At 41.5% G+C, this 22,341-nt stretch overlaps 2 protein-coding genes across 2 annotated transcripts; one reads left to right on the plus strand and one right to left on the minus strand.

Moving 5' to 3' along the window:
* Positions 1-1,810: 1,810 nt before the first annotated feature.
* Positions 1,811-14,049, minus strand: LOC132980924 (nucleotidyltransferase MB21D2). Its single transcript, XM_061047304.1, has 2 exons — positions 13,691-14,049; positions 1,811-9,242 (listed from the first exon to the last, which is right to left on the minus strand). Exons 1-2 carry the CDS (start codon positions 13,926-13,928, stop codon positions 7,978-7,980), a joined length of 1,503 nt encoding a protein of 500 aa, XP_060903287.1. The 5' UTR covers positions 13,929-14,049; the 3' UTR covers positions 1,811-7,977.
* An 822-nt stretch (positions 14,050-14,871) lies between these two features.
* Positions 14,872-22,237, plus strand: parlb (presenilin associated, rhomboid-like b). The gene is made up of 10 exons (XM_061047302.1): positions 14,872-15,020; positions 18,261-18,480; positions 18,556-18,696; positions 18,796-18,844; positions 19,388-19,483; positions 19,713-19,862; positions 19,937-20,007; positions 20,092-20,193; positions 20,920-21,017; positions 21,784-22,237. The coding sequence occupies exons 1-10, from the start codon at positions 14,944-14,946 to the stop codon at positions 21,905-21,907; spliced, it is 1,128 nt and encodes a 375-aa protein (XP_060903285.1). The 5' UTR covers positions 14,872-14,943; the 3' UTR covers positions 21,908-22,237.
* The last annotated feature ends 104 nt before the right edge of the window (positions 22,238-22,341 follow it).

Here is a 22,341-nt window from a genome sequence, read left to right on the forward strand (position 1 = left end):
GAAAAGGTTCCTCTAAACGGGGTGCTAGGAACTAAAATATAGTTCCTAGTTCCTGCGGTGCAAAATCAACACAAAAGGGGGGAGGGATCCAACAGATCCTAGAACTTTATGAAAAAGTTCCTGCGGTCAGAAAGAGCCTATTGATTCTGCCCCGCAGGAACTATGAACTGTCTTAGTTCCTTCTCTGGTCCAAACAAATCCAGAGCATTCAGGAGCAGAATCTAAAGTTAGAAGGAGGACATACTGACTGCTGCATTGTTGTCAGAGAAGCCAGCACTTCAACATGTTTCCTTAATGATCAGATAGTAAGATACCTTTATCATCTCACTCTCTACACAGCTCACTGATTGGTGCTTTATCAGCGTTTTCTCTTTATGAAATGTTTCAGATACTCGGAGCAGTCGGGTAAAAATGAATCATATTCTTATGGGAGACCAAGATCCAGAATCTCTGCTTTGTTTTAATCTCATTGATCTGACTCCAGTTACGGTCCTGTCTCATATAAACACAAACATAACTTTACTTTTGATCAGAAACATCGAGAAGATGTGTGATTTTAAACGGCAGGTTTATTTTTAACCACAGAGTGTTTAGAACTCTGCAGTGATGGCAGTAACAGGACAGGTGAGTCCATGTTTTTATTTGTAGTTTATTTCAACCAGTTATTGTTTGGATCACAGCAGGAGTGTTGGCAGTGTGTGTGTGTGTGTGTGTGTGTGTGTGTGTGTGTGTGTGTGTGTGTGTGTGTGTGTGTGTGTGTGTGTGTGTGTGTGTGTTGCAGCATATGTTTGTGTTTATATTTGGAGGATGATGGATGGTTCTCGGCTGGCTTGGCAACGGTTCTGATGACGACGACGACGAGGGACTGATCACAAAAAAAGACCCAGCAGGAAAGAGAGGAGAGCAGGTGGAGTGGAGGATGAGTGCTGAGACAACAGGAAGCAGACAAATACCAACGAGGAAGAGAGGAGACGTGAGGCAAGGAGAGGAGAGGAGAGGAGAGGAGAGGAAAAGAGTTAAGGAGAAGAAAAGAAGGAAACGAGTGAAGCAGGAGAGGATAGGAGAGGAGAGGATGAAACCAAAAAGAGGAAAGAGGAAGGAGAAGAGATGAGGATAGGAAAAGAGACGTGGAGTGGAGAGGAGGAAGCAAAAAAGGATAGAAGAGTAAGAAACTAGGGGAGGAAACTAGGAAAGAGGAAACAAGCAGAGGGTAGGGAATATAGGAAGGGAGGTATCAAATAAGGAAAAGAAGCAAGGGGAGGAGAGGAGGACACAAATGAAGAGCAGGGGGAAAGAAAGAAGAGAGGAAACAAGGAGAGGAGACAACAAAGAAGACGAAAGGAAACTAGAGATTAGATTAGGAAACAAATGAGGAATTGAAACAACAAGTAGAAAGGAGGGAAAAAAAGAGAGAAGGAAAGAAGGAAATAAAAGAGGAAAGGAGACAAGAAAAAGAGCTGAGGATGTGAAAAGAGAAGTGGAGAGGAAAGGAAACAAAGGAAGAGAGGGAAAAGGGGAGGAGGAAATAAAAGAGGAAAGGAGATAGGGAGAGCAGCTAAGTTTAGGAAAAGAAGAAAAGGACATGATGTGGGACAAGGTAAGGAAACTAGAAAGGAGACAACAAGGTGAGGGGGGGAGAAACAAGGGTAGGAATCAAGGAGAGGAGTAGAGGCAACAGGAACAAAGGAGGTACATTTGTATATTAACTATAAAGAAATAAACACAGCTCCATTATTAAATGAGCTGAGGCCTCTGATTTGCTGGAGCTAACATAAAGGGGCGGGGCTTATTCAAATTGAAACAACACACATCAGTTTGAGGTATTTTATGAAGTGATTTTTTTTTTACATCAGTGGATCCACATTACAGGAGAAAAAGTCAGACAGCAGCCAATCAGATGACAGCTCCCTCCATGTCAATGACATCACCTGACAGAGCTGCTTTTATACTGGCGCCCCCTGGTGGCTGTGACAGGAAACTGCTTTAGTAATATCTATTAAACATTGTGTTTGTTTTTTTAAATGATTAGAGTTCAATTTGAAAGCTTAGAAAATGTATTTTAATTAGGAAACGAGAAGAGGAGAGGAGAGTAGGAAACAACGGAAGAGAAAGGAGGAGGAAACAAGGAGAGGAGGAAAGAGTAAAAGAGATATAAGGAGAAAAGCCAAAGGTAGGAAAAGAGATAAGGAAGTTAAAAAAGACAAGGGGGGAGGAAAAGAGGAAACAAATAAAGGTGAAGAAGAAATACAGGAGGAGAGGAAACAAGGAGACAGAAGCAGGGGGAAAGAAAGAGGAAACAAGAGAAGGAGGAAACGAGATGAGAGTAAAGAAGAAATTGAGGAAAGGAAAATAAATATGTATTATTATTATTTTACAGTGTCTATATAGAGGTGTGCCCCTGAATAAAATAAAAACGGTGATACTAACAGGACGTGTCATTGTGCCATATCTGGCTGATTACATGTTAAGGTTTATTATTAACAGATGGTTTAGTGCAGCCTCACCATATCTGTGACTACTTGTTAAATCAGGGACGTGTAATACTGCCTCGACCTTCACACCATGTTTGTTTATGTTGTGCATGACATCATAACTTTGGTTCAGTTATTGGTGGATGAACAGGATCAAGAAGTGACAGCTGCTGTGTTCTCTGCAGATGAAGACGGAGAACATTGATTTTGTGCACGGCTTCAAAACAAACCAGCCCGGTGGCTCACATCCTGCAAAGACACAACCTACTTAGTAATGAGAGCTGTGGGCATTTCTGTGTTCTCAAACTAGTCTTCAAATGGATCAACAGTCTGGTCCCTGAACGCCTCTCCAGATGTGTTCATGGACAGAAACAGGGTAACAAGAAGCACGGTGAATGGAAACTGTAACAAACAACATTGCAGATTCTACATTTGCGCAATCAGCTTTCTCCATCGAGGGTCGGAAACTCTGGAACACATTAAATTAAAATTAATCTAATTTAATTTGTATTGTAATAATCAATAATTTGATTTGTATGGAGTATTAGGGCCACGTTAAAGAAAATGTCAAGATTAAAGTCGGAAATGTACGATACTGGATTTGTAAATTGATATAAATTATGCTATGTTATTGGTAATTATTATTCTAAAAGGTTGTCTCAGAAGAGCAGCCTGCATGAAAATTATGAAAGGGGAACCCTCAAAGCCACAAAAGAGTCAGTGTGGTTCTGTCTCAAGACAAGCCCCAGTTTCTTGCAGTCTCTCTTTGTTGTTTATCTAGATTTCCTAAACATGGTGGTTATGTAGGTCCGAGAACTGAGCTCTTTTTTGAGGCTGTTAGAGATTCAACATGATATCCGACATAGAAAGGACATTTTAACTAAAGTAACTGTAAAACTGAGTGCTTCGTTTGAATTTTTATGGAATTGGGAACATAATTAAGAGCGGGGTTCCTCAGGGTTCCATTCTGGGGACTCAACCGTTTAACCATGGTTCCCAGGATAACAGATTTGTAAACTTAAAACTATTCTAGAAAAAAATAAACAATATCAGTACCTGTTTGAATACCATGGCAACAACAAAATCAAAGTCACCCAATGGTTGTTGTTTTTAATTACCAAATATTGCAGGTAAACTCACACATTGTCTCAATTGCGTAAATCTGACGCCACCATATTTGTACAATTTAGACAGTGCTCTCCTTCCCTTTCTTCTTGCTGAAACATGACTGATTTTTTAAATGTTGGGGTACTTTTTAAAACTATCAATATATAGAGATATTTTAGTCTTTTGAAAAAATGTAGAAAAGTATCAAAGTATTGAAAACTCTGACTTTCATTGCTAAGCAGGTGACACCCCAATGTAATTTGATAATCAAATCACTTATGTGTGAGTGCATGGGACTATTTTTTCTTAAGTAAAACAGCAAGACTTAAAATTACTCTGAAAACAAGCATGAATGACTTAAAGAACACGTTTTCCGGTTTGACTGAAGGTCCAGGATTATTTACGACTAATATTCCAACGTAAGAGTGTTTAAATAAAGAGTAGGCGTGTAGTAACTCACTCAGCAGACTGTGGAAGCTTCTGGTTAAAAGACTTTATGATGACTAACTGTACAGTGAAGTTTAGTGGAGAACCTTCATAGACGGGGAGGAGCTGCCATCTGAAGGGTTAACCCATCCGAGTGAACGTTGCATATAAAGAAATTCATCATCAGCATAAAGCAGAGCAGCAAGATACAGAAAATAAAAACTCACAGTCAAAAGGTTCAAACAGAGAGAGAAGTAAGGTCAGAACGACACACTGAATACATTTCCACCGAGCAGGAGTGTGTGTGGCACTTTGATGGTGTGAAAAACCTTGGAGTGTGTGTCTGTGTTTGTGTATTTTTCTAATGCTTGTTGAATTAAGTGGTGAGTTTAGCGTCTTTCTGATTCATTAAAACATGTTTGAACAGAGCTGTAGTGTCGTTTCGCTTAATGCAACAAGATGTGTATGTGTGTGTACCTGTGTGGTGTGTGTGTGTGTGTGTATTTTCCACTAATTGCACTTGAGGATGAGGACATGTAGATCACATTGCCGGTCAGATGTCTGCAGGATTTTTTTGGCATGTTTCTGGAAATGTTTGAGGACGTTGAAAACACAAAGACATATTGAGAAAAAAAAAAAAGAAACAGGAACCAACTCGCCTCAGCAAAACCAGCTCAGGAACAACTACAACTCCCATGGTGCTTAGCCACAGGCACAACCAAAGCCTCATTAAAAAGATTGATCTGATACATTGAAATGGAGGGAAAATGCAGGGAGTGTGTTTCTGCTTTTGAGAAACGGTGCTGAAACAAAAGTTTAAAACTCAGGTTCGGAGTGTTTTTCTCTCTTTCTGCAAAGATAAATTGTTCATTAATAGTGACTTTCTGAACTGATTGGTAAAAATCAATGTGTAAATTCATGTTTTTTTCAGCTTCTGTTCCAAGAAGCTTCAGCAGCTGCCAGCCAATCAGCTGTTGACATTAAACCAACTCCTGTCTCTGATTTCTCTCATTTACTGTTCAGCACACGGACTTCACTTTAAAAAATGAATAAATCAGTCACCTGCAAATGTTTAAAAGCTTTTCCTACACAAGAATAAATCTCTGTTAAACATGCCTTTAGCACGTTAAGAATAATTCCCATGTACGATATGGAGTTACATGGTTATCTACTCTCGTATTGGACAGCCAAAAAAGATTCAATTGACAAAACTCTGATTGACTTAAAACTTAGGGTGGTTTCACGCTTGACCCCGAGTCCGCTTGAATAGGTGGTTTTGGGCACGATCTATGTGTGCGGTCTGCGGGAGATGTGAACGCAACTGTGCTTAAACAAGGACGTGGGCCACTATATAACGTGATTCTAAACGGCTTCTGTCGCTTCTAAAACTATCTTATCCGTGCAGCACGGGCTCGTTTGGTCCACTGAGGTAGATGTGGACGTAGGAAGAGGGTCTTTGTTGGAGTGTCAGAAATAACAAAACATCCACAGTTAGCAGGATGAGTGCACGAGTGGTTGCCATGGTTGCTTCTTCTTCTTTCTGCTTTTTGGCAGATTTGAAAACCAACAACTTGTGTACTGCCACCTGCTGTATCAGACTGTGTAGGGTTTCTGAATACAGAACGATGAAATGATGAATGTGAACGCAGCCCAGCGGGGGAGGGGGAGCGTGCCAAATGTGAAAACACCCTCATTAAAAGCTGATATTTGCTCGTTGCATTTTATCTGTTTTCATGATGACTGATCAGTTTCAGTAAATGTCAGAACAGAAATGTCAACTGTTCAGAGATTATTTAGAAACAGTGCCTCCATTCCAGCATTTAGATGAAATTATCTAAAACAGTGTGAATCTTGATCACAATTAATAAAAAAGGATGAATTTAACATCCTGAGCTGGTTAAACTGAAGGAGAGATAAACCCCAACACCTAAAAACACAAGAAAAAAGCAGCAGAAAAGGAAACATCAAACACGAGTTCATACTCGACAGTGAAGCAAACAGAAAAATGCAATAAACTCATAAGTACTAAAAATTAAAGTGACAGGAGCAAGTGGAAAGAGATGTCTGTGATCATGTCTAAATGAATATTCTGTGACAACATAGCGGTCATAGAGCAGCAGATTAACCTGAGTGTTAAACTGTGGAGAAGACTGAGTACACAGTGCTGTGTTCAGGGGCAGTAGGAAAATGCCGTCACACTTCGTTCACACACAAAGCTTCAAAACAAGGCGTCAGTCTGCAGCTTTCAAGCCGTTCAGTGTAGAGATGATTAGGGAGATATTTTCTGATGTTAACTGATGCAAAGCACCACTTAACTCCTTTATTTAGTGGAGAAGAAAGTGACGTGTCTTTGGGAGTTATTTCGGATTGTATGTCTACTGCATCCCTACAGTTCCTAAAGTATTTTGTTCACTAACTGTTAGGAGGTTGGTGAGGGTATCCTTCTTTATACTTCCAATGTGCAGATTCAAATTGATTTGAAACATAACAACAACTAAAATCTATCTCAAATTACTAAAAAAACTGAGTGCTTTGTTTGAACTTATATGGAACTGGGAACACAATTAAGAGCGGAGTTCCTCAGGGTTCTATTCTGGGGACTCCACTGTTCAACCTGGACCCCTTCTCGGACAAATCCTCCACAATGATAAAATAATTTCTTATCCCGATTGGTGTTCTCAAGATACCAGATTTTACACTTGGGATGGAAACTGTTTGAATTTTTACTAGTGTCTTTTCTAAGTCCTACGCAGGGATATATATTCAAATTCCAACAGAACCGTGTTTCCTGAATGTTTGAACCACACTGCTCTCTGATCAGCATGCCACCTGAGAGACCTGATTCAGTATCACTGTGTACTTGGTGCTCTGCCACTGGATAATAGACACATTTAAAAGCTGCAGTATGACCAATTCTTCAAAAGGTGTCACCTGTCGACTGATATGATACATTATTTCAGAATCAGGACCAACACGGCGTCCACCATCAAGAGGAAAGTGGTGTTTGTTTTTTGTTTTTTTACATTCTGTGCAAAATTAGACGAAAAGTAGTCCACACATTATCATCAGTCTCTATTTTTCTGTCTACACACATCAGTGTTCAGTCAGTTTTCTGCTATTTACAGTTAGTTTCTAAGACGTTAGTACCATCATCCCCCAGTGGGACTAAGACATTCTTCACATGGATAAAATCCACCTTCAAAACAACTCTGCAATCTTTACTCCTGGGTTAGAGAATTCTATTTGTGCCATTTGGCATCCCCAACTCCTTATAATGTTTTTTAAGTTTTCTTACAGGAAACAATTATGTTGCTGTTCTGAGCATTGATATGAAAGCCAATCATACGATACTGTCTGAGAAACTAGCCCTTACTTCTGACAACATCTCAGAGAGTAACTCAAAATTAAAAAAGAAAAGATTGGACTCTTTAAATTACATTGAAGGAACCTGAATTTCTGTGATCACAAGTTTCTAACATCTTTGCTACAGAATATTTAGCACTATTACAATTGTTAAGTGATAACTACTGGCCATTATTTATATCAATGAACCAAATTTAAACCTCAAACAGGCTTCTGTGACGTTTTCAGGAGTTGTTGGTTTCCTGTCATTTCCAGGATCCCTGATCGTTGAACTACTCTTACGTAGGAACATCTATTCCATCTTACGGTGGATTTTTTTTTTTAACTCTTCCTTCAGCTTTAAAAACAACCTGCTGCTATTCAGCTGTCTATTTAAAAGGCAATCAGCAGGTAAAAAACACAGGGCACACAGTGAAAGTGGAGGGAAGAGGGAGAGGGGAATAGAAAAATAAAAATAAAAAAAAATAAAAAACTGGCAGACATAACTGGACGATCACCTCACTTCACTCTGTGGCAGAGAAACATAAAAATGTACAAAATAAAGTTTCAGAGGAGGTGGGGCACCGGTCGTGAAGAAGGAAGGCAGAAAGGAAAAAGGGAAGAGGAGGTCTCAGAAAAACTTGTCGTCGATGCGGAAGTGCGGTCGTGTGACGTCGTCTGGGTTAATAAAGACTGAGATGGACTTCCCAGGATTCTCTGTAACCAGCTGCTGAAGCTTTTTGGCGAGACGGTCATCTGGCTGATTCTCTCCACCGGCGTCGGACTGAGGAGATGGCAGGTTGTTGGCACTTCCTCGCCATTGCAGGTCCACGGTCAGCCTGTTGGCGGCCTTGGCGTGCTCAATGGTGGTGCGGAGGTGCTCTGCGGGGTCCGAGCGCACTGAGGAGAGTTTGCGGGCATGCAGCATGGCGGTCTCGTCCGACAGGTGTTCCAGCATGTTGCACTGTGGAATGAAGTAATTGGGACACATCTTGTTGACCAGACAGTGCTGCAGGTCGTCGATCAGGCCCAGCAGGAAGTGGGCAGAGAAGTCGTCCTGAGACAGGTAGTTGGCTGGGAGGCGGTCGCAGGCCCACAGCATGATACTGCGAAGGTGGTAGGGGCTGATTGCTTTGGGGCGAGACAGCAGCTTGATGATAATGGCTTTACACGCCTGGTACGCCTGCATCAGGCTGGACGAGATGCACTTCTTCAGCTGCACCTCGCTGCGGGCGAACGACAGACGCCACTCGTTCTCCTTACGGCCTTTGTTGGAGCAGGCAGGGACGAGGTAGAAGCCACTGATCACCTCCTCCTCGGTGATCTTTCCATCCCAGAAATGGTTCTCCATCAGCCAACTCTGAGCAACGGCTGGCCAGCCCTTAAACGACACCACTGGGACGATGTCGTAAAGCATCCTGCTGCTCCCAACACCCAGGATAACGGAGATAATGGTGCCGTTCCTCTCCACCTTCTCCACTCTGGGCATCCCTCTCTGCGGCTTCTTCTGTACCTCCAGCAGCACCAGGGAGATGGACTGGTAGAACCAGTCGGCCACAAGTGTTGGTGAGAAGAAGTAGTTGGTAGTCCCGTTGATGTGGTCGACGATGGTGCAGCAGTCCTTCCACTTGTTGATGGTGCCTTCATCAAAAAGGCGGAGGCTGAGCCAGGAGTGGCCCAGAGCCGAGTGCCTCATGTCCAGCGTCACCGGCTGGTTGCGGTCGTGGAGTTTGAGTGCCGGGACGAGCAGGGTGAAGTCCATGTCATAGTCTGTTCCACGGGCGTAGACGCTCAGCTCGTCCAGATCCATGTCAACCACACCCTCCCGAACGCCCCCTGACAGGAGGAGGTACTCGTTGGCCACCGGGAGCTTCTGGTCCAACTTCTGTACCATTCCTGAGAGACCAAGAAAAACAGACGGTACGAGGTAAGAACTATGACATCATAATACAAAACAGAGCAAGAGGTGTTGTCCGTCTGCTCAAACAAATTACTATTCAGATAACTTAATAACAGCAAGACTTTCTTCTCCATCACACTTCTGACATCAGAATTGTCGGGTTTATAATGTCTCAAATAGCAAGACTCCACAATCATAAGAATTTTGCACATTTTAAAATGTAAGCTCTCCTGCTGCATTTCTAACCCAGGGATCTTAAAAAGTCCTCAATGTGTTTCCACTGCAAGGACCAGGGTCCAAACAAGACCAAGGGATTTTAATCTCCCCCTTGCTCCCTATCCCTCTTCCTGCATCTTATCCCATCTCTCCCCCTATCCCTTTCCAAGCCTGACGCAGTCTAGGCCTGTGAAGACTGTTTCGTCATGAGCCGGGGATCCAGCCAAAGATTTCTGCCTTTTAATAAGGCAGTTTTTTCTTACCACTGTAACTTTTGCTGCTTTGCTAAAGTGCTCATAATGGATAGGCCGGATCTTTGTAACATAGCAATAAGTAAGGTCCTTTACCTGCTTTATGTAACATAACAATGAGTAAGGTCTTTTACCTGCTTTTTGTAACATAACAATGAGTAAGGTCTTTTACCTGCTTTTTGTAACATAACAATGAGTAAGGTCTTTTACCTGCTTTTTGTAACATAACAATGAGTAAGGTCTTTTACCTGCTTTTTGTAACATAACAATGAGTAAGGTCTTTTACCTGCTTTTTGTAACCTAACAATGAGTAAGGTCTTTTACCTGCTTTTTGTAACATAACAATGAGTAAGGTCTTTTACCTGCTTTTTGTAACATAACAATGAGTAAGGTCTTTTACCTGCTTTATGTAACATAAGAATGAGTAAGGTCTTTTACCTGCTTTATGTAACATAAGAATAAGTAAGGTCTTTTACCTGCTTTTTGTAACATAACAATGAGTAAGGTCTTTTACCTGCTTTTTGTAACATAACAATGAGTAAGGTCTTTTACCTGCTTTTTGTAAAGTGTCTCGAGATAACACTTGTTATGAGTTGATGCTATACAAATGAAAATTGATTGATTGATTGATTGATAATCTACCCCTCTAAAAGGTCCCTACAATGGGGGGCACTGCGTTGTAAAAGTACAGGGAGTTCGGGGTGGGACTTGCAGCACTGAACATTTGTTAGGTTGAGTACTTTACTGCATTCAGGCAATTCCTTCACATCACTAGAATATTTTTCAGCATCTTCACAGCTGTATGGACTTCAATTTGTTTCCCAAGTTTGCCATAAAGGGTTGGTATAAAAAAAACAAAGAATCAACCTGACAATATCTGATTTAAAGAATGTCAAAAAGATTCTGATTGTTTGATGAAATCTTTAGAAACAAAGTTCAGTTTAATGCAACACATTGACACTTAAGTCTACAACCTCAAACATTCAAACTCAACCTAACTGATCACCAGGTATAAGAACCATGACAGGTTCAAGTTTGTCCAGGTGTGTTAGTTTCCTGTTACCTAGCTGTGGTCCTCAGGTCTGAGTTTGATACCCAAGTGGATGAAAGGTTGACCCTGTATCAGCTCAGGTAAGACTGGACTTTCATGATTTTAGTGATTTCTCTGTCGGGTTAGGGTTAAAGTTTGGGTTTGTTTAAAGGTTGTCTTTGTGGGTGAGTTTGGAGTCTGGACTGTGTCAAAAGACAGGGTATTGTGTTCACCAGCACCAGTGTGACTGGTTTGGTCTGGACTGGTTTTCTGCTCTGCTGAACCAAAAGTGAAAAGACGCACACACTTCCTGGCTGATGAGTGCATTCCTGCGCTGTATCGGAGTGGATGGACACAGTTTGTTTGGTGGTTTTTTAAACAGCTTCTCAGAAACAATTTAAACTGAAAGATCACAGACAGATATGTGACCAGAATACTCATTTTGTGACCTTTCTCTTTAAATTGCTTTTATTGTTGAACTTGAATAATCCATTTCAACATCATTTGAGCATAAATGTTGAAAAATAGGCAAATAAATCAGTCTAAATAATCAGACCTGTGTTTGCCTCTTTTCAACTAATTTAGCCCAATAAAAGAAAATCTTCAAGTTTCAGATTACTTCTGATATTTCCCCATTTATCCACGTTTAAACTTAATATTTCTTCAGACCAGACACACCAAAGCTTGACCAAATGTTAAAAATAATACATTAGACTTTTATAGTTCTTTTCTGAGTACTCAAAGATGCTTAACAAAGAATAAAACAAAACAAAGAAGAAATAACACTAGAGAAGGAGGATGAGAACAAAGATTGTTAGTGGTTGTAGGCGATGTTGAAGAGGTGAGTTTTAAGGATTTCTTTAAGGTGGAGAGTGAGGGGGGGTCTGGGGGGAATGTTTTTTGGGATGTATTTAAAGGTCACATATTCTGTAAAATCCTCTCCACCATATTTTTCTAACCATAGCATGTCTCTAGTCCGTCTACAAACCCCCCAATGGTGAGAAAAGTCCATCCTCTCCATCTTCTGCCTGCTCCACTTTTCAGAAAATGTGTGCTCAAACAGGCCGTTTGGAGATTTTCCCTTCATGACATCACAAAGGGCAGTAGCCCCTCCCCCAGGTGGGTGACACTCCCACAGCTAGGTGTTTGTTCTGCCCTCTGAGTCTGCCTTCTCACTGTAAACAATAGGACATGGAGCGAGAAAGACAGAGACACCCAAGTCCTTCCAGAGAGGGGGCGTGGTCAGACACAGCTAATTTACATATTTAAAGGTACAGACACAGAAACAGCCTGTTCTGAGCAGGGCTGAAATAGAGGGGTTTATAGACATGATCAAATACAGGATCAGAGTGGATTTAGAACAAGAAACTTCACACACATGTTTTGAGGAGCTCTGAGACTTAAACTGGGTGAAGAGGAGGAGGATATGTCACCTTAAAGGAAACAGCCCAGCAGAAATCATCTTTAGTTTTGGATGAAAGTTAAAATGAGGAAACTCGTCCCAGCACATCTCTGACGGTCTCTCTCTCTCTCTCTGGATAAACACAAGCTGTGAAAACATCAGGAGCTTTGCTCGCTTCCTGTTTGAATATTTTGGAAATTATTTTTGTGTGCAGAGCAGACGAGATCCGACTCTTCTGTCCACAACTAAATGAGCTTCAAGAAATTCTGATTTGCATTTTAATCAAAAGGAATCTGAGTCACAGCAGAGTGTCGGAAACACTCTGTAAATTTAGCTCTTTATTCAAACGCGTGGGTCGGTCAGTTGGTTATCTTTTGCAGTGTGTTGTGCTCTGAGTGTTTACAGGATGCTGTGTTCAACTATTTTAATCCAGATCTTGGACGAGGTCCAGCATCATAATGAGACGCTCCAACAGGAAACATTTTCACTGATCAGACGTCACATTCCTGCAGTTCATCCTCCGTGTTTCCTCTCTGCAGTCTCAGTTATGATCCCAACGACAGGACCAACACTGATGTTAATAAAGTTTTATCAAAGTGGAGAAGTGACCTCCCTGTGTCAGAACACGCTTTGTCTCAAACTTCATCACTCAGGAAAAGTCTGTGAGGAGGTCAAACAGAACAACTCTGTGTAATTTAATAAGAGGTGAACCCATTTATGCAGTTCATACTGAACACTACGTTCGATAGAAGTATTAAGTAGGCGGTTACGAAAACAGCCTTTGTCTGACCTAGTAACCAAGGGGGTGGGGCTAGTAACCACGGAGGGGGAAGTGGGTGGGGCTTGAAAAAGGGTCAGTTCAGATGGTGTGCAGGTGTTTGCCTGCGACTTTGTAAATTAAAAACAAGAAAATACCCAAAACTGTGTGGCTTGGACGTCTATTTTTGTTTCCATGGTAACCAAACAGTTGTGTTTGATTTTTACCAGTAGGCCAAAAACATCTTAGGTTTATTATGTTTAATAGTACTCAGAGGCAACTCCTTGGGGCCCCAGGCCAGTAGGGGGGCCGATAAACCTTAAACCACAGCAGTGGCTCAAAATGTGTTCTCACTCATATCAGTTGACTGAATGATTCTTGTCTAAATATGGGGGAGAGACATCGACGAAATTATTTTGTTGGTGTAGCATTATTTGTGACATAATGGGGATGGACACTGGTTGAAGGGGCCCCCCTGTGGCCCCCTGTGGGTCTCTGCCCCTGGGCCAGAACAGACTCCAGAACCGCCGGTGGTAGTACTGTGAGAGCAGGTGGAGCCCGGGGCTGCAGCAGCGCTCCTCTGCCGTGGAATAAACACCGTAAAGCCTCAGTGTGTTCCCCGTTAGATAACTGTGTGTGTGTGTGTGTGTGTGTGTGTGTGTGTGTGTGTGTGTGTGTGTGTGTGTGTGTGTGTGTGTGTGTGTGTGTGTGTGTGTGTGTGTGTGTGTGTGTGTGTGTGTGTGTGTGTGTGTGTGTGTGTGTGCGTGTGTGTGTGTGTGTGTCCTCACCCAGCATGGAGAAGATGAAGTCCTTCGCCGTGTGGATCTCCAGAGCCCGCTGGTCGTCGTACTCTCTCTGGTCGTGCTTGCTGAACTCCTGGATGAGGCGGTTCAGGTCCTCCATGCGGGCCGCCGACCTGAAGTCGAGCTCGGGCCCGACGCCCGGGAGTCTCCCGGCGGCCATGGTGGGGCTGTTCCCGACGCTGCCCGCCGAGCCGGACCGACTGGAGAGAGCAGGGGCCGCCATCTTTCCTCCGCGGTCACACACAGGTCCACTACAGCTGAAACCACCGCTGCTGGTCGGATCTGAGCCGAGCCGAGCCGAGCCGAGCCTAAAACCACACCAAACACAACCACCGGAAACAACAGCCGCGCAACCGCTGCTCACCGCCTTCAAAATAAAAGAGACGAGTTTGAGTGTTTTATAATTAATAAATAAAAATATATCTTCATTAATTGTACATTTGATGAATGTTTAAGAATAATTATGATTGCTAGATTCTCTTTAAACGAATGCGCAGCCAACCCTTTATTAAATATGGTTATATTAATTAATAAAAATTCAATACGTTGCCACTCTTTTATAAGAAAATTATTGCATTTTTTTTGAATAGTTACTATTCAATAATTATTGAATAGTCTCTGCTGATAACATGTTTACACTCCTGCACTTTAACTTATGGTATCACTGATTGCACATCTCCCTATGTCAATACTGTTCATTTACAACTCTGTTTTTGCACATTTACATTTAATCTTTCATATTTAAGACCAGTAATGTTTAGTTAAATCCTGCTTGTATATATTCCCATTCTTAGTTTTGATATTTTTAGTGCTTATTTACTTTGTATTTAATATTATATTGTGTTTATTTGCTAATATTGTGTGTTTGGATAACCTGCTGCTGTAACGCCACAATTTCCCAGTTTGGGATCAATAAAGTCATTCTATTCTATTCTATTCTATTCTATTCTATTCTATTCTTTTCTATTCTATTCTATTCTATTAATGGAAAGAGGAACACATTAATTTGGATTAAAAAAAATGTAATGCGCTTCACTTTTATTTTACTTTGACAGTCTTATCCGGAAATGTATGGGTATGTGTTTGACGCTAACTTTGCTAATGGGTAAATTATGACGTTTGTAAAGTGTTGCAGTAACCATGTATGTCCTGCAGGTGTCGCTGTCCTGCCCTCGGAGCTCCGTGTTGTTGACCCGGTAGTGAACGACCTGTCGGGGTCACCGTCACCGAGCTCCGTTATGGCGTGGAGGAGCTGCTCCGTGCTGCTTCGACTGACCGGAGAGAATGTTTTACGGAGCTCCGCGAGGGGCGGCAGGTCAGTCACCGCAGCCGGGTGGAGGCAGCCTCTCCCCGGCTGACAGACAGACGCTTCCCCGCTTCTCGGAGTTAGCTCTGTTAGCCGTGTGGCTAAAAGAGCTAACGGTTTGTTAGTGTTTATTTGTTGAAGTCTGAACGTGTTTAGTTTTATTTATCATGAAGTTTGAGATAAATATTAAAATATGGATTTAAAGTGATAGATTATTGTCATTTATGAGGGTTTTCCCCCTTTATCAGCAGATAATCACTTTTCTGTAACATCCCCATTAAGACAAAACCACCAAGTAAACAAAACTGTTTACTGGACAGGAGTCCTTCAAACTGTAGGCCAATTACCAAGTACCTCTTCAGTCTGTCAGTAAACAGTACCTCTTCAGTCTGTCAGTAAACAGTACCTCTTCAGTCTGTCAGTAAACAGTACCTCTTTAGTCTGTCAGTAAACAGTACCTCTTCAGTCTGTCAGTAAACAGTACCTCTTCAGTCTGTCAGTAAACAGTACCTACTCAATCTGTCAGTAAACAGTACCTCTTTAGTCTGTCAGTAAACAGTACCTCTTTAGTCTGTCAGTAAACAGTACCTCTTCAGTCTGTCAGTAAACAGTACCTACTCAATCCGTCAGTAAACAGTACCTCTTCAGTCTGTCAGTAAACAGTACCTACTCAATCTGTCAGTAAACAGTACCTCTTCAGTCTGTCAGTAAACAGTACCTCCTTAGTCTGTCAGTAAACAGTACCTCTTCAGTCTGTCAGTAAACAGTACCTCTTTTGTCAGTCAGTAAACAGTACCTCTTTAGTCTGTCAGTAAACAGTACCTCTTTAGTCTGTCAGTAAACAGTACCTCTTCAGTCAGTCAGTAAACAGTACCTACTCAATCTGTCAGTAAACAGTACCTCTTCAGTCAGTCAGTAAACAGTACCTACTCAATCTGTCAGTAAACAGTACCTCTTTAGTCTGTCAGTAAACAGTACCTCTTCAGTCAGTCAGTAAACAGTACCTACTCAATCTGTCAGTAAACAGTACCTCTTCAGTCCGTCAGTAAACAGTACCTCTTCAGTCAGTCAGTAAACAGTACCTACTCAATCTGTCAGTAAACAGTACCTCTTCAGTCTGTCAGTAAACAGTACCTCTTTAGTGTGTCTGTAAACAGTACCTCTTTAGTCTGTCAGTAAACAGTACCTACTCAATCTGTCAGTAAACAGTACCTCTTTAGTCTGTCAGTAAACAGTACCTACTCAATCTGTCAGTAAACAGTACCTCTTCAGTCTGTCAGTAAACAGTACCTCTTCAGTCTGTCAGTAAACAGTACCTCTTCAGTCTGTCAGTAAACAGTACCTCTTCAGTCCGTCAGTAAACAGTACCTACTCAATCTGTCAGTAAACAGTACCTACTCAATCTGTCAGTAAACAGTACCTCTTCAGTCTGTCAGTAAACAGTACCTCTTCAGTCTGTCAGTAAACAGTACCTCTTTTGTCAGTCAGTAAACAGTACCTCTTCAGTCTGTCAGTAAACAGTACCTCTTCAGTCTGTCAGTAAACAGTACCTCTTTTGTCAGTCAGTAAACAGTACCTCTTTAGTCTGTCAGTAAACAGTACCTCTTCAGTCTGTCAGTAAACAGTACCTCTTTTGTCAGTCAGTAAACAGTACCTCTTTAGTCTGTCAGTAAACAGTACCTCTTCAGTCTGTCAGTAAACAGTACCTTTAAATAAATAACTAAATAACATACAGTACATAAAGAACAAATGAAAGACAGTAATATACAGAATATAAAATAAACCAATAAAGACACATTTAAATAGTGAAATCATTATTTAAATAGAGGGAGAAATGTTTTATAATAATGCAGATATTTGTTATATTTTCTGTTGTTAATTTAAAGTAGTGATTTCAGTCAGATTTTAACTCTAGATTAAAAATTGATTCTATTAATCCACGCTCGTTTGTTTTGATTTGGAGGCGGACGTGAAGTGACGATTTACGTTTAATTTCGCACAGCATTGTGGGTAAAATACAATTAATTTCCTGAAAGGATGCATCCGATCCATACTGCATAAAACCAGGAAGTTAGTATCCATACTGAAATGTTCAGTATACTGAGGTGGACCCAAAAAATGACCTCTGAATGACCACGAGAGTTCAGACTACTGAAACTCCTACTGAAAAGTACTGACTACTGAACTGTGACTATTATATTATATTATATTATTATATTTTATTATATTATATTATTATATATTATATTATATTATATTATTATATAAAGTACTGACTACTGAACTGTGGATATTATATTATATTATTATATTATATTATATTATTATATTATTATATATTATATTATATTATATTATTATATAAAGTACTGACTACTGAACTGTGGATATTATATTATATTATTATATTATATTATATTATTATATAAAGTACTGACTACTGAACTGTGGATATTATATTATATTATTATATTATATTATTATATTATATTATATTATATTATAAAGTACTGACTACTGAACTGTGGATATTATATTATATTATTATATTATATTATATTATATTATTATATAAAGTACTGACTACTGAACTGTGGATATTATATTATATTATTATATTATATTATATTATTATATAAAGTACTGACTACTGAACTGTGGATATTATATTATATTATTATATTATATTATATTATATTATAAAGTACTGACTACTGAACTGTGGATATTATATTATATTATTATATTATATTATATTATATTATTATATAAAGTACTGACTACTGAACTGTGGATATTATATTATTATATAAAGTACTGACTACTGAACTGTGGATATTATATTATTATATTATATTATATTATTATATAAAGTACTGACTACTGAACTGTGGATATTATATTATTATATTATATTATATTATTATATAAAGTACTGACTACTGAACTGTGGATATTATATTATATTATATTATTATATAAAGTACTGACTACTGAACTGTGGATATTATATTATATTATTATATTATATTATATTATATTATATTATATTATTATATAAAGTACTGACTACTGAACTGTGACTATTATATTATATTATATTATTATATATTATATTATATTATATTATATTATTATATAAAGTACTGACTACTGAACTGTGGATATCGAGAAAGGGCCGCTGTACTGATCCTAGCTAACAGGTCATTAGACTGAGACCTCTGTTGATGAAGTTCCCCTCCCGTCCAGCAGGTGTCCTCACAGCTTCCAGCAGCGATGCGGCTTCAAGAAAGCTGCCAAGAAACCAGAAATCAAGAAGGTGGAGAAAGAGGTAGCCCCCCCCAAAACAGAGTCCTATGAGCACATAGCTCAGCAGCGGACCACCGCCCCCAACTTGGACCATCCGCCTCACTACGGCCCCCCCCTGTTCTTCAGCCAGCTCATCAAACCATTCGTCTTCACCGTGGGGGTAGGGTAGGGTCTCACCTGTATGTTCTGATGATGTAATCAGTGACATCACGGACAGGTGCTAACTCCATGTCAGTTTACAGGTTGCTCCTTTGGCTCAGCCGCCATCTGGCAGTACGAGTCGCTCAAGTCCCGAGTGCAGAGCTACTTCGACGAGATCCGATCCGATTGGCTGGAGAAGCTGAGACCTCGGAAACAAGGGGATGTCCGCAACGAGGTGAGGAGGAGGGAGCGAGTTACACCTCTGACATCACCAGGGTCTGTCCAGGTGTGAGCAATCACAGGTTGTTCCCTGATTGGATGTTTGTTTTTTCAGATCAACAAATTGTGGAACAGCTTGAGCGAGGGCCAGAAGACCGTCACAGGTGAGTCCTAGAGGTGGTCTGTGGAATAGTGCTACTCGCCCGCCGCACCTCTCTTTGGGACCTCGGCACAGGCTACGTCCTGGAATGGATTTGGTATCTCCATTACGATGGCTCCTCCTGCTCAAGGTGTTTTAACTGATGTGGTCTTAAGATGATTAAAATGAACAGGACCTGGCTCTGACTCGTGGTCAAATGAGGCGTCTGTCCTCAGTTTTTATTTAGTTCACAAGCTTTTATTTTGAAAGATCCATAGTTTGGTGTTTTCAGCAGCTGATTAAAACATCTCTCTCTGCTCTGATGCTCAGCGACGAGTTGGTATCTCATCAAAATGGCGAGCAGGATGGTCGTGCTGCGTGGTCATGCATTCATATGTGCGGCCCCGTTTTTTAATACTGTAATATAACAGCTGCTGTGTGACGTCACATGTCCCGAAGCTCCTTGCTAAAGAAAACATCAAACTTCATCAAACTGTTTCACTTTAAGATTAAATAAAATGTTTGTCCTGTAAACTCAGAGAGTAATAATCTGTGTTTCCCTCCCCAGGGATCATTGCGCTCAACGTCATGGTGTTCTGCTGCTGGAAGGTACCGTCTCTGCAGCGCACCATGATCAAATACTTCATGGCAGACCCCGCCTCCAGTGAGTCCGTCCAATCACAAACTGTCCTCAGGGTTCAGGTGTTTCAGATCAGATGTAAAAGGGGGGGGGGGCTTTATTCTCAGAATTCTGACTTTAATCTCAAATAATAATAAAGTCAGAATTAAAAGAAGAAAAAAAACAGAACCAAAATATATTTTTTTCAGTGGCCCTAATCCTCTTCCATAGATCACAAACCAGAGTTCTAACCCGGTTTCCTGTCGTCCCTCAGAGACTCTGTGCGCTCCCATGGTCCTCTCCACCTTCAGCCACTTCTCGTTCCTCCACATGGCCACCAACATGTACGTCCTCTGGAGCTTCTCCAGCAGCGCCGTCTCCATGCTGGGCAGGGAGCAGTTCATGGCCGTGTACCTGTCTGCAGGTGCTGCACCTCGACACACGGGGCGGGGGGGGGTGTTTGAGAGTTGCTGATTTGACGTCCTCTCTTCTGCTCAGGTGTCATCTCTTCCTTCGTCAGTTATGCTGCTAAGATCGCCATGGGGAGGTGTGGTCCGTCTCTGGGAGCCGTAAGTGACTGCAGCTTTGTTTTTTTTTATCACAATAGAATTAAAAATAGAAATGATCAGAATGACCTGTTTCCTTGTTTTCAGTCCGGAGCCATCATGACCATCCTCGCTGCGGTCTGCACCCAAATGCCCGAATCAAAACTCGGCATCGTCTTCCTCCCCATGTTAACCTTCACCGCCGGCAACGTGAGACCCTCTACACCCTCTACACCTGACCCCCCTGTTACACCTGACCCCTCTGTTACACCTGACCTACCTGCTATACCTGACCTACCTGCTATACCTGACCTACCTGCTATACCTGACCCACCTGCTACACCTGTTACACCTGACCCCCCTGTTACACCTGACCCCCCTGTTACACCTGACCTACCTGCTATACCTGACCTACCTGCTATACCTGACCCACCTGCTACACCTGTTACACCTGACCCCCCTGTTACACCTGACTTACCTGCTACACCTGTTACACCTGACCAAAACCTGTTACACCTGACCCCCCTGTTACACCTGACCCCCCTGTTACACCTGACCCCCCTGTTACACCTGACCTACCTGCTATACCTGACCTACCTGCTATACCTGACCCACCTGCTACACCTGTTACACCTGACCCCCCTGTTACACCTGACTTACCTGCTACACCTGTTACACCTGACCAAAACCTGTTACACCTGACCTACCTGCTATACCTGACCCACCTGTTACACCTGTTACACCTGACCTACCTGCTATACCTGTTACACCTGACCTACCTGCTATACCTGACCCACCTGTTACACCTGTTACACCTGTTACACCTGACCCACCTGTTACACCTGACCCACCTGACCAAAACCTGTTACACCTGACCTACCTGCTGCACCTGACTCACCTGTCTCTCTCTCTCTCTCCCTCTCTCTCTCTCCCCAGGCTCTGAAGGCCATCCTTGTCCTGGATTTAGCAGGTGTGTTGTTACGATGGACGTTATTCGACCACGCCGCTCATTTAGGAGGAGCCATTTTTGGAATGTGAGTCAGTTTCTTCTACCAAATCACACCTGTGACGTCCTGATCACCTGCATCGTTTCTCTGCTCGTTAAAATGAGACCTGACGTCATGATCGTCTTCACATGGGGGGCAAAATATGTTTTGATAATGTTGAGTTACTTTTTATTAATTCACGTTTTTGTACATCGACTTTTAGCTCAAATATAACAGACACATTCAGACTTTCTGAACTGAAATCACGTGAACACACTGAAGTCAGGAGAACTTCTTCCCAACTCGAAAACTGGGACGATCCGAGGGGTACCTGAATGCAGCATCAGTGTCTCTTCCTCGCTCAGAGTCGATCTGGGAGTGTTCACGCCTAAGCTACGACTCCTCGCTCTGATTTTTAAATTTAATTTAAGAGCTTTAGGATTGTCAGAACGTTTGAGAATACAGGCAAGAGTTGTAAATGTGACTTTGAACTTTGTCCACAGGGGGCGCCATAATCCACACAAACTAGTGCTTGATATTAAATGTGCAGTTTGATATTGATGCTTTTTAGTGAAATATTGAATGAAGACATTATCCTGATAGTCTGTCGCTAGATTTAAAAAATATTTCAAATATTGTCTGAATGATTGTATCCAGTCCAGCCCTCTGCTGGGACCAGGATCATCCTGAGTATGTCTTTTTGATTGGTGGAGGTCGTTTACAGTGAAGATGCCAATGTTTTTAGCTGTTTCAGTTTAAAGTGTACATATCTAAGACCTTTCCCATCATGCTCTCTGCTCCCTCTCTGCTGCAGGTGGTACGTCCTGTCAGGTCACGAGATGATCTGGAAGAACCGAGAGCCTTTTGTGAAGCTTTGGCACAACCTGAGGACTCGAGGAGGGCCGGGCGGGGGAGCTGATGGAGGAGGAGCCGTGTAGGACCCTAAACCACCGGGGCCGATGGGGGGGGGGGGCCTGTAAGGAGTGTATAAAATGTAGAGACGTGCAGAGAACTGAAAGAAGCTGCACCGCTCGTCTTCCCCAGGACCAGAGGAGGTGGATCAGATATTATAACACTTTAATATTTATAGAAAAATGAGCAGGACGGAGTCGGAGGTTTATTATTTTTGTCTCTTCTTATTAATGTTTTTTGTTCACATGGAGATGAATTCTTCTTCTTTGTCACAGGAAGTTCAAACTTTACTGTCTTGATTGTTTTTCAGTTGACTGTCCAGCCAATAAAAACTCCAAAAGAGTTTCCAAAGACGATCTATTTTTACAAAACGTGTGAACGAGTCATAGTTTGAAAAATCTTAAAAAATCACTAAAGTAGATTTCTTCATCCTGCAGCCGGTGAACAGACTGTAACGTCT

Source organism: Labrus mixtus, chromosome 9, assembly GCF_963584025.1.
Source record: "Labrus mixtus chromosome 9, fLabMix1.1, whole genome shotgun sequence".
Lineage (NCBI taxonomy): Eukaryota > Metazoa > Chordata > Actinopteri > Labriformes > Labridae > Labrus > Labrus mixtus.

Excerpts from the sequence above, each read along its gene's own strand:
- parlb (XM_061047302.1), top strand. The coding sequence starts at position 14,944 with ATGGCGTGGAGGAGCTGCTCCGTGCTGCTTCGACTGACCGGAGAGAAT. Across the intron at positions 18,697-18,795 it reads AAGGGGATGTCCGCAACGAG|ATCAACAAATTGTGGAACAG; the intron begins GTGAGGAGGAGG and ends TTGTTTTTTCAG. Across the intron at positions 19,863-19,936 it reads GGCCGTGTACCTGTCTGCAG|GTGTCATCTCTTCCTTCGTC; the intron begins GTGCTGCACCTC and ends TCTTCTGCTCAG.
- LOC132980924 (XM_061047304.1), bottom strand. The coding sequence starts at position 13,928 with ATGGCGGCCCCTGCTCTCTCCAGTCGGTCCGGCTCGGCGGGCAGCGTC. Across the intron at positions 9,243-13,690 it reads CTTCATCTTCTCCATGCTGG|GAATGGTACAGAAGTTGGAC; the intron begins GTGAGGACACAC and ends TTGGTCTCTCAG.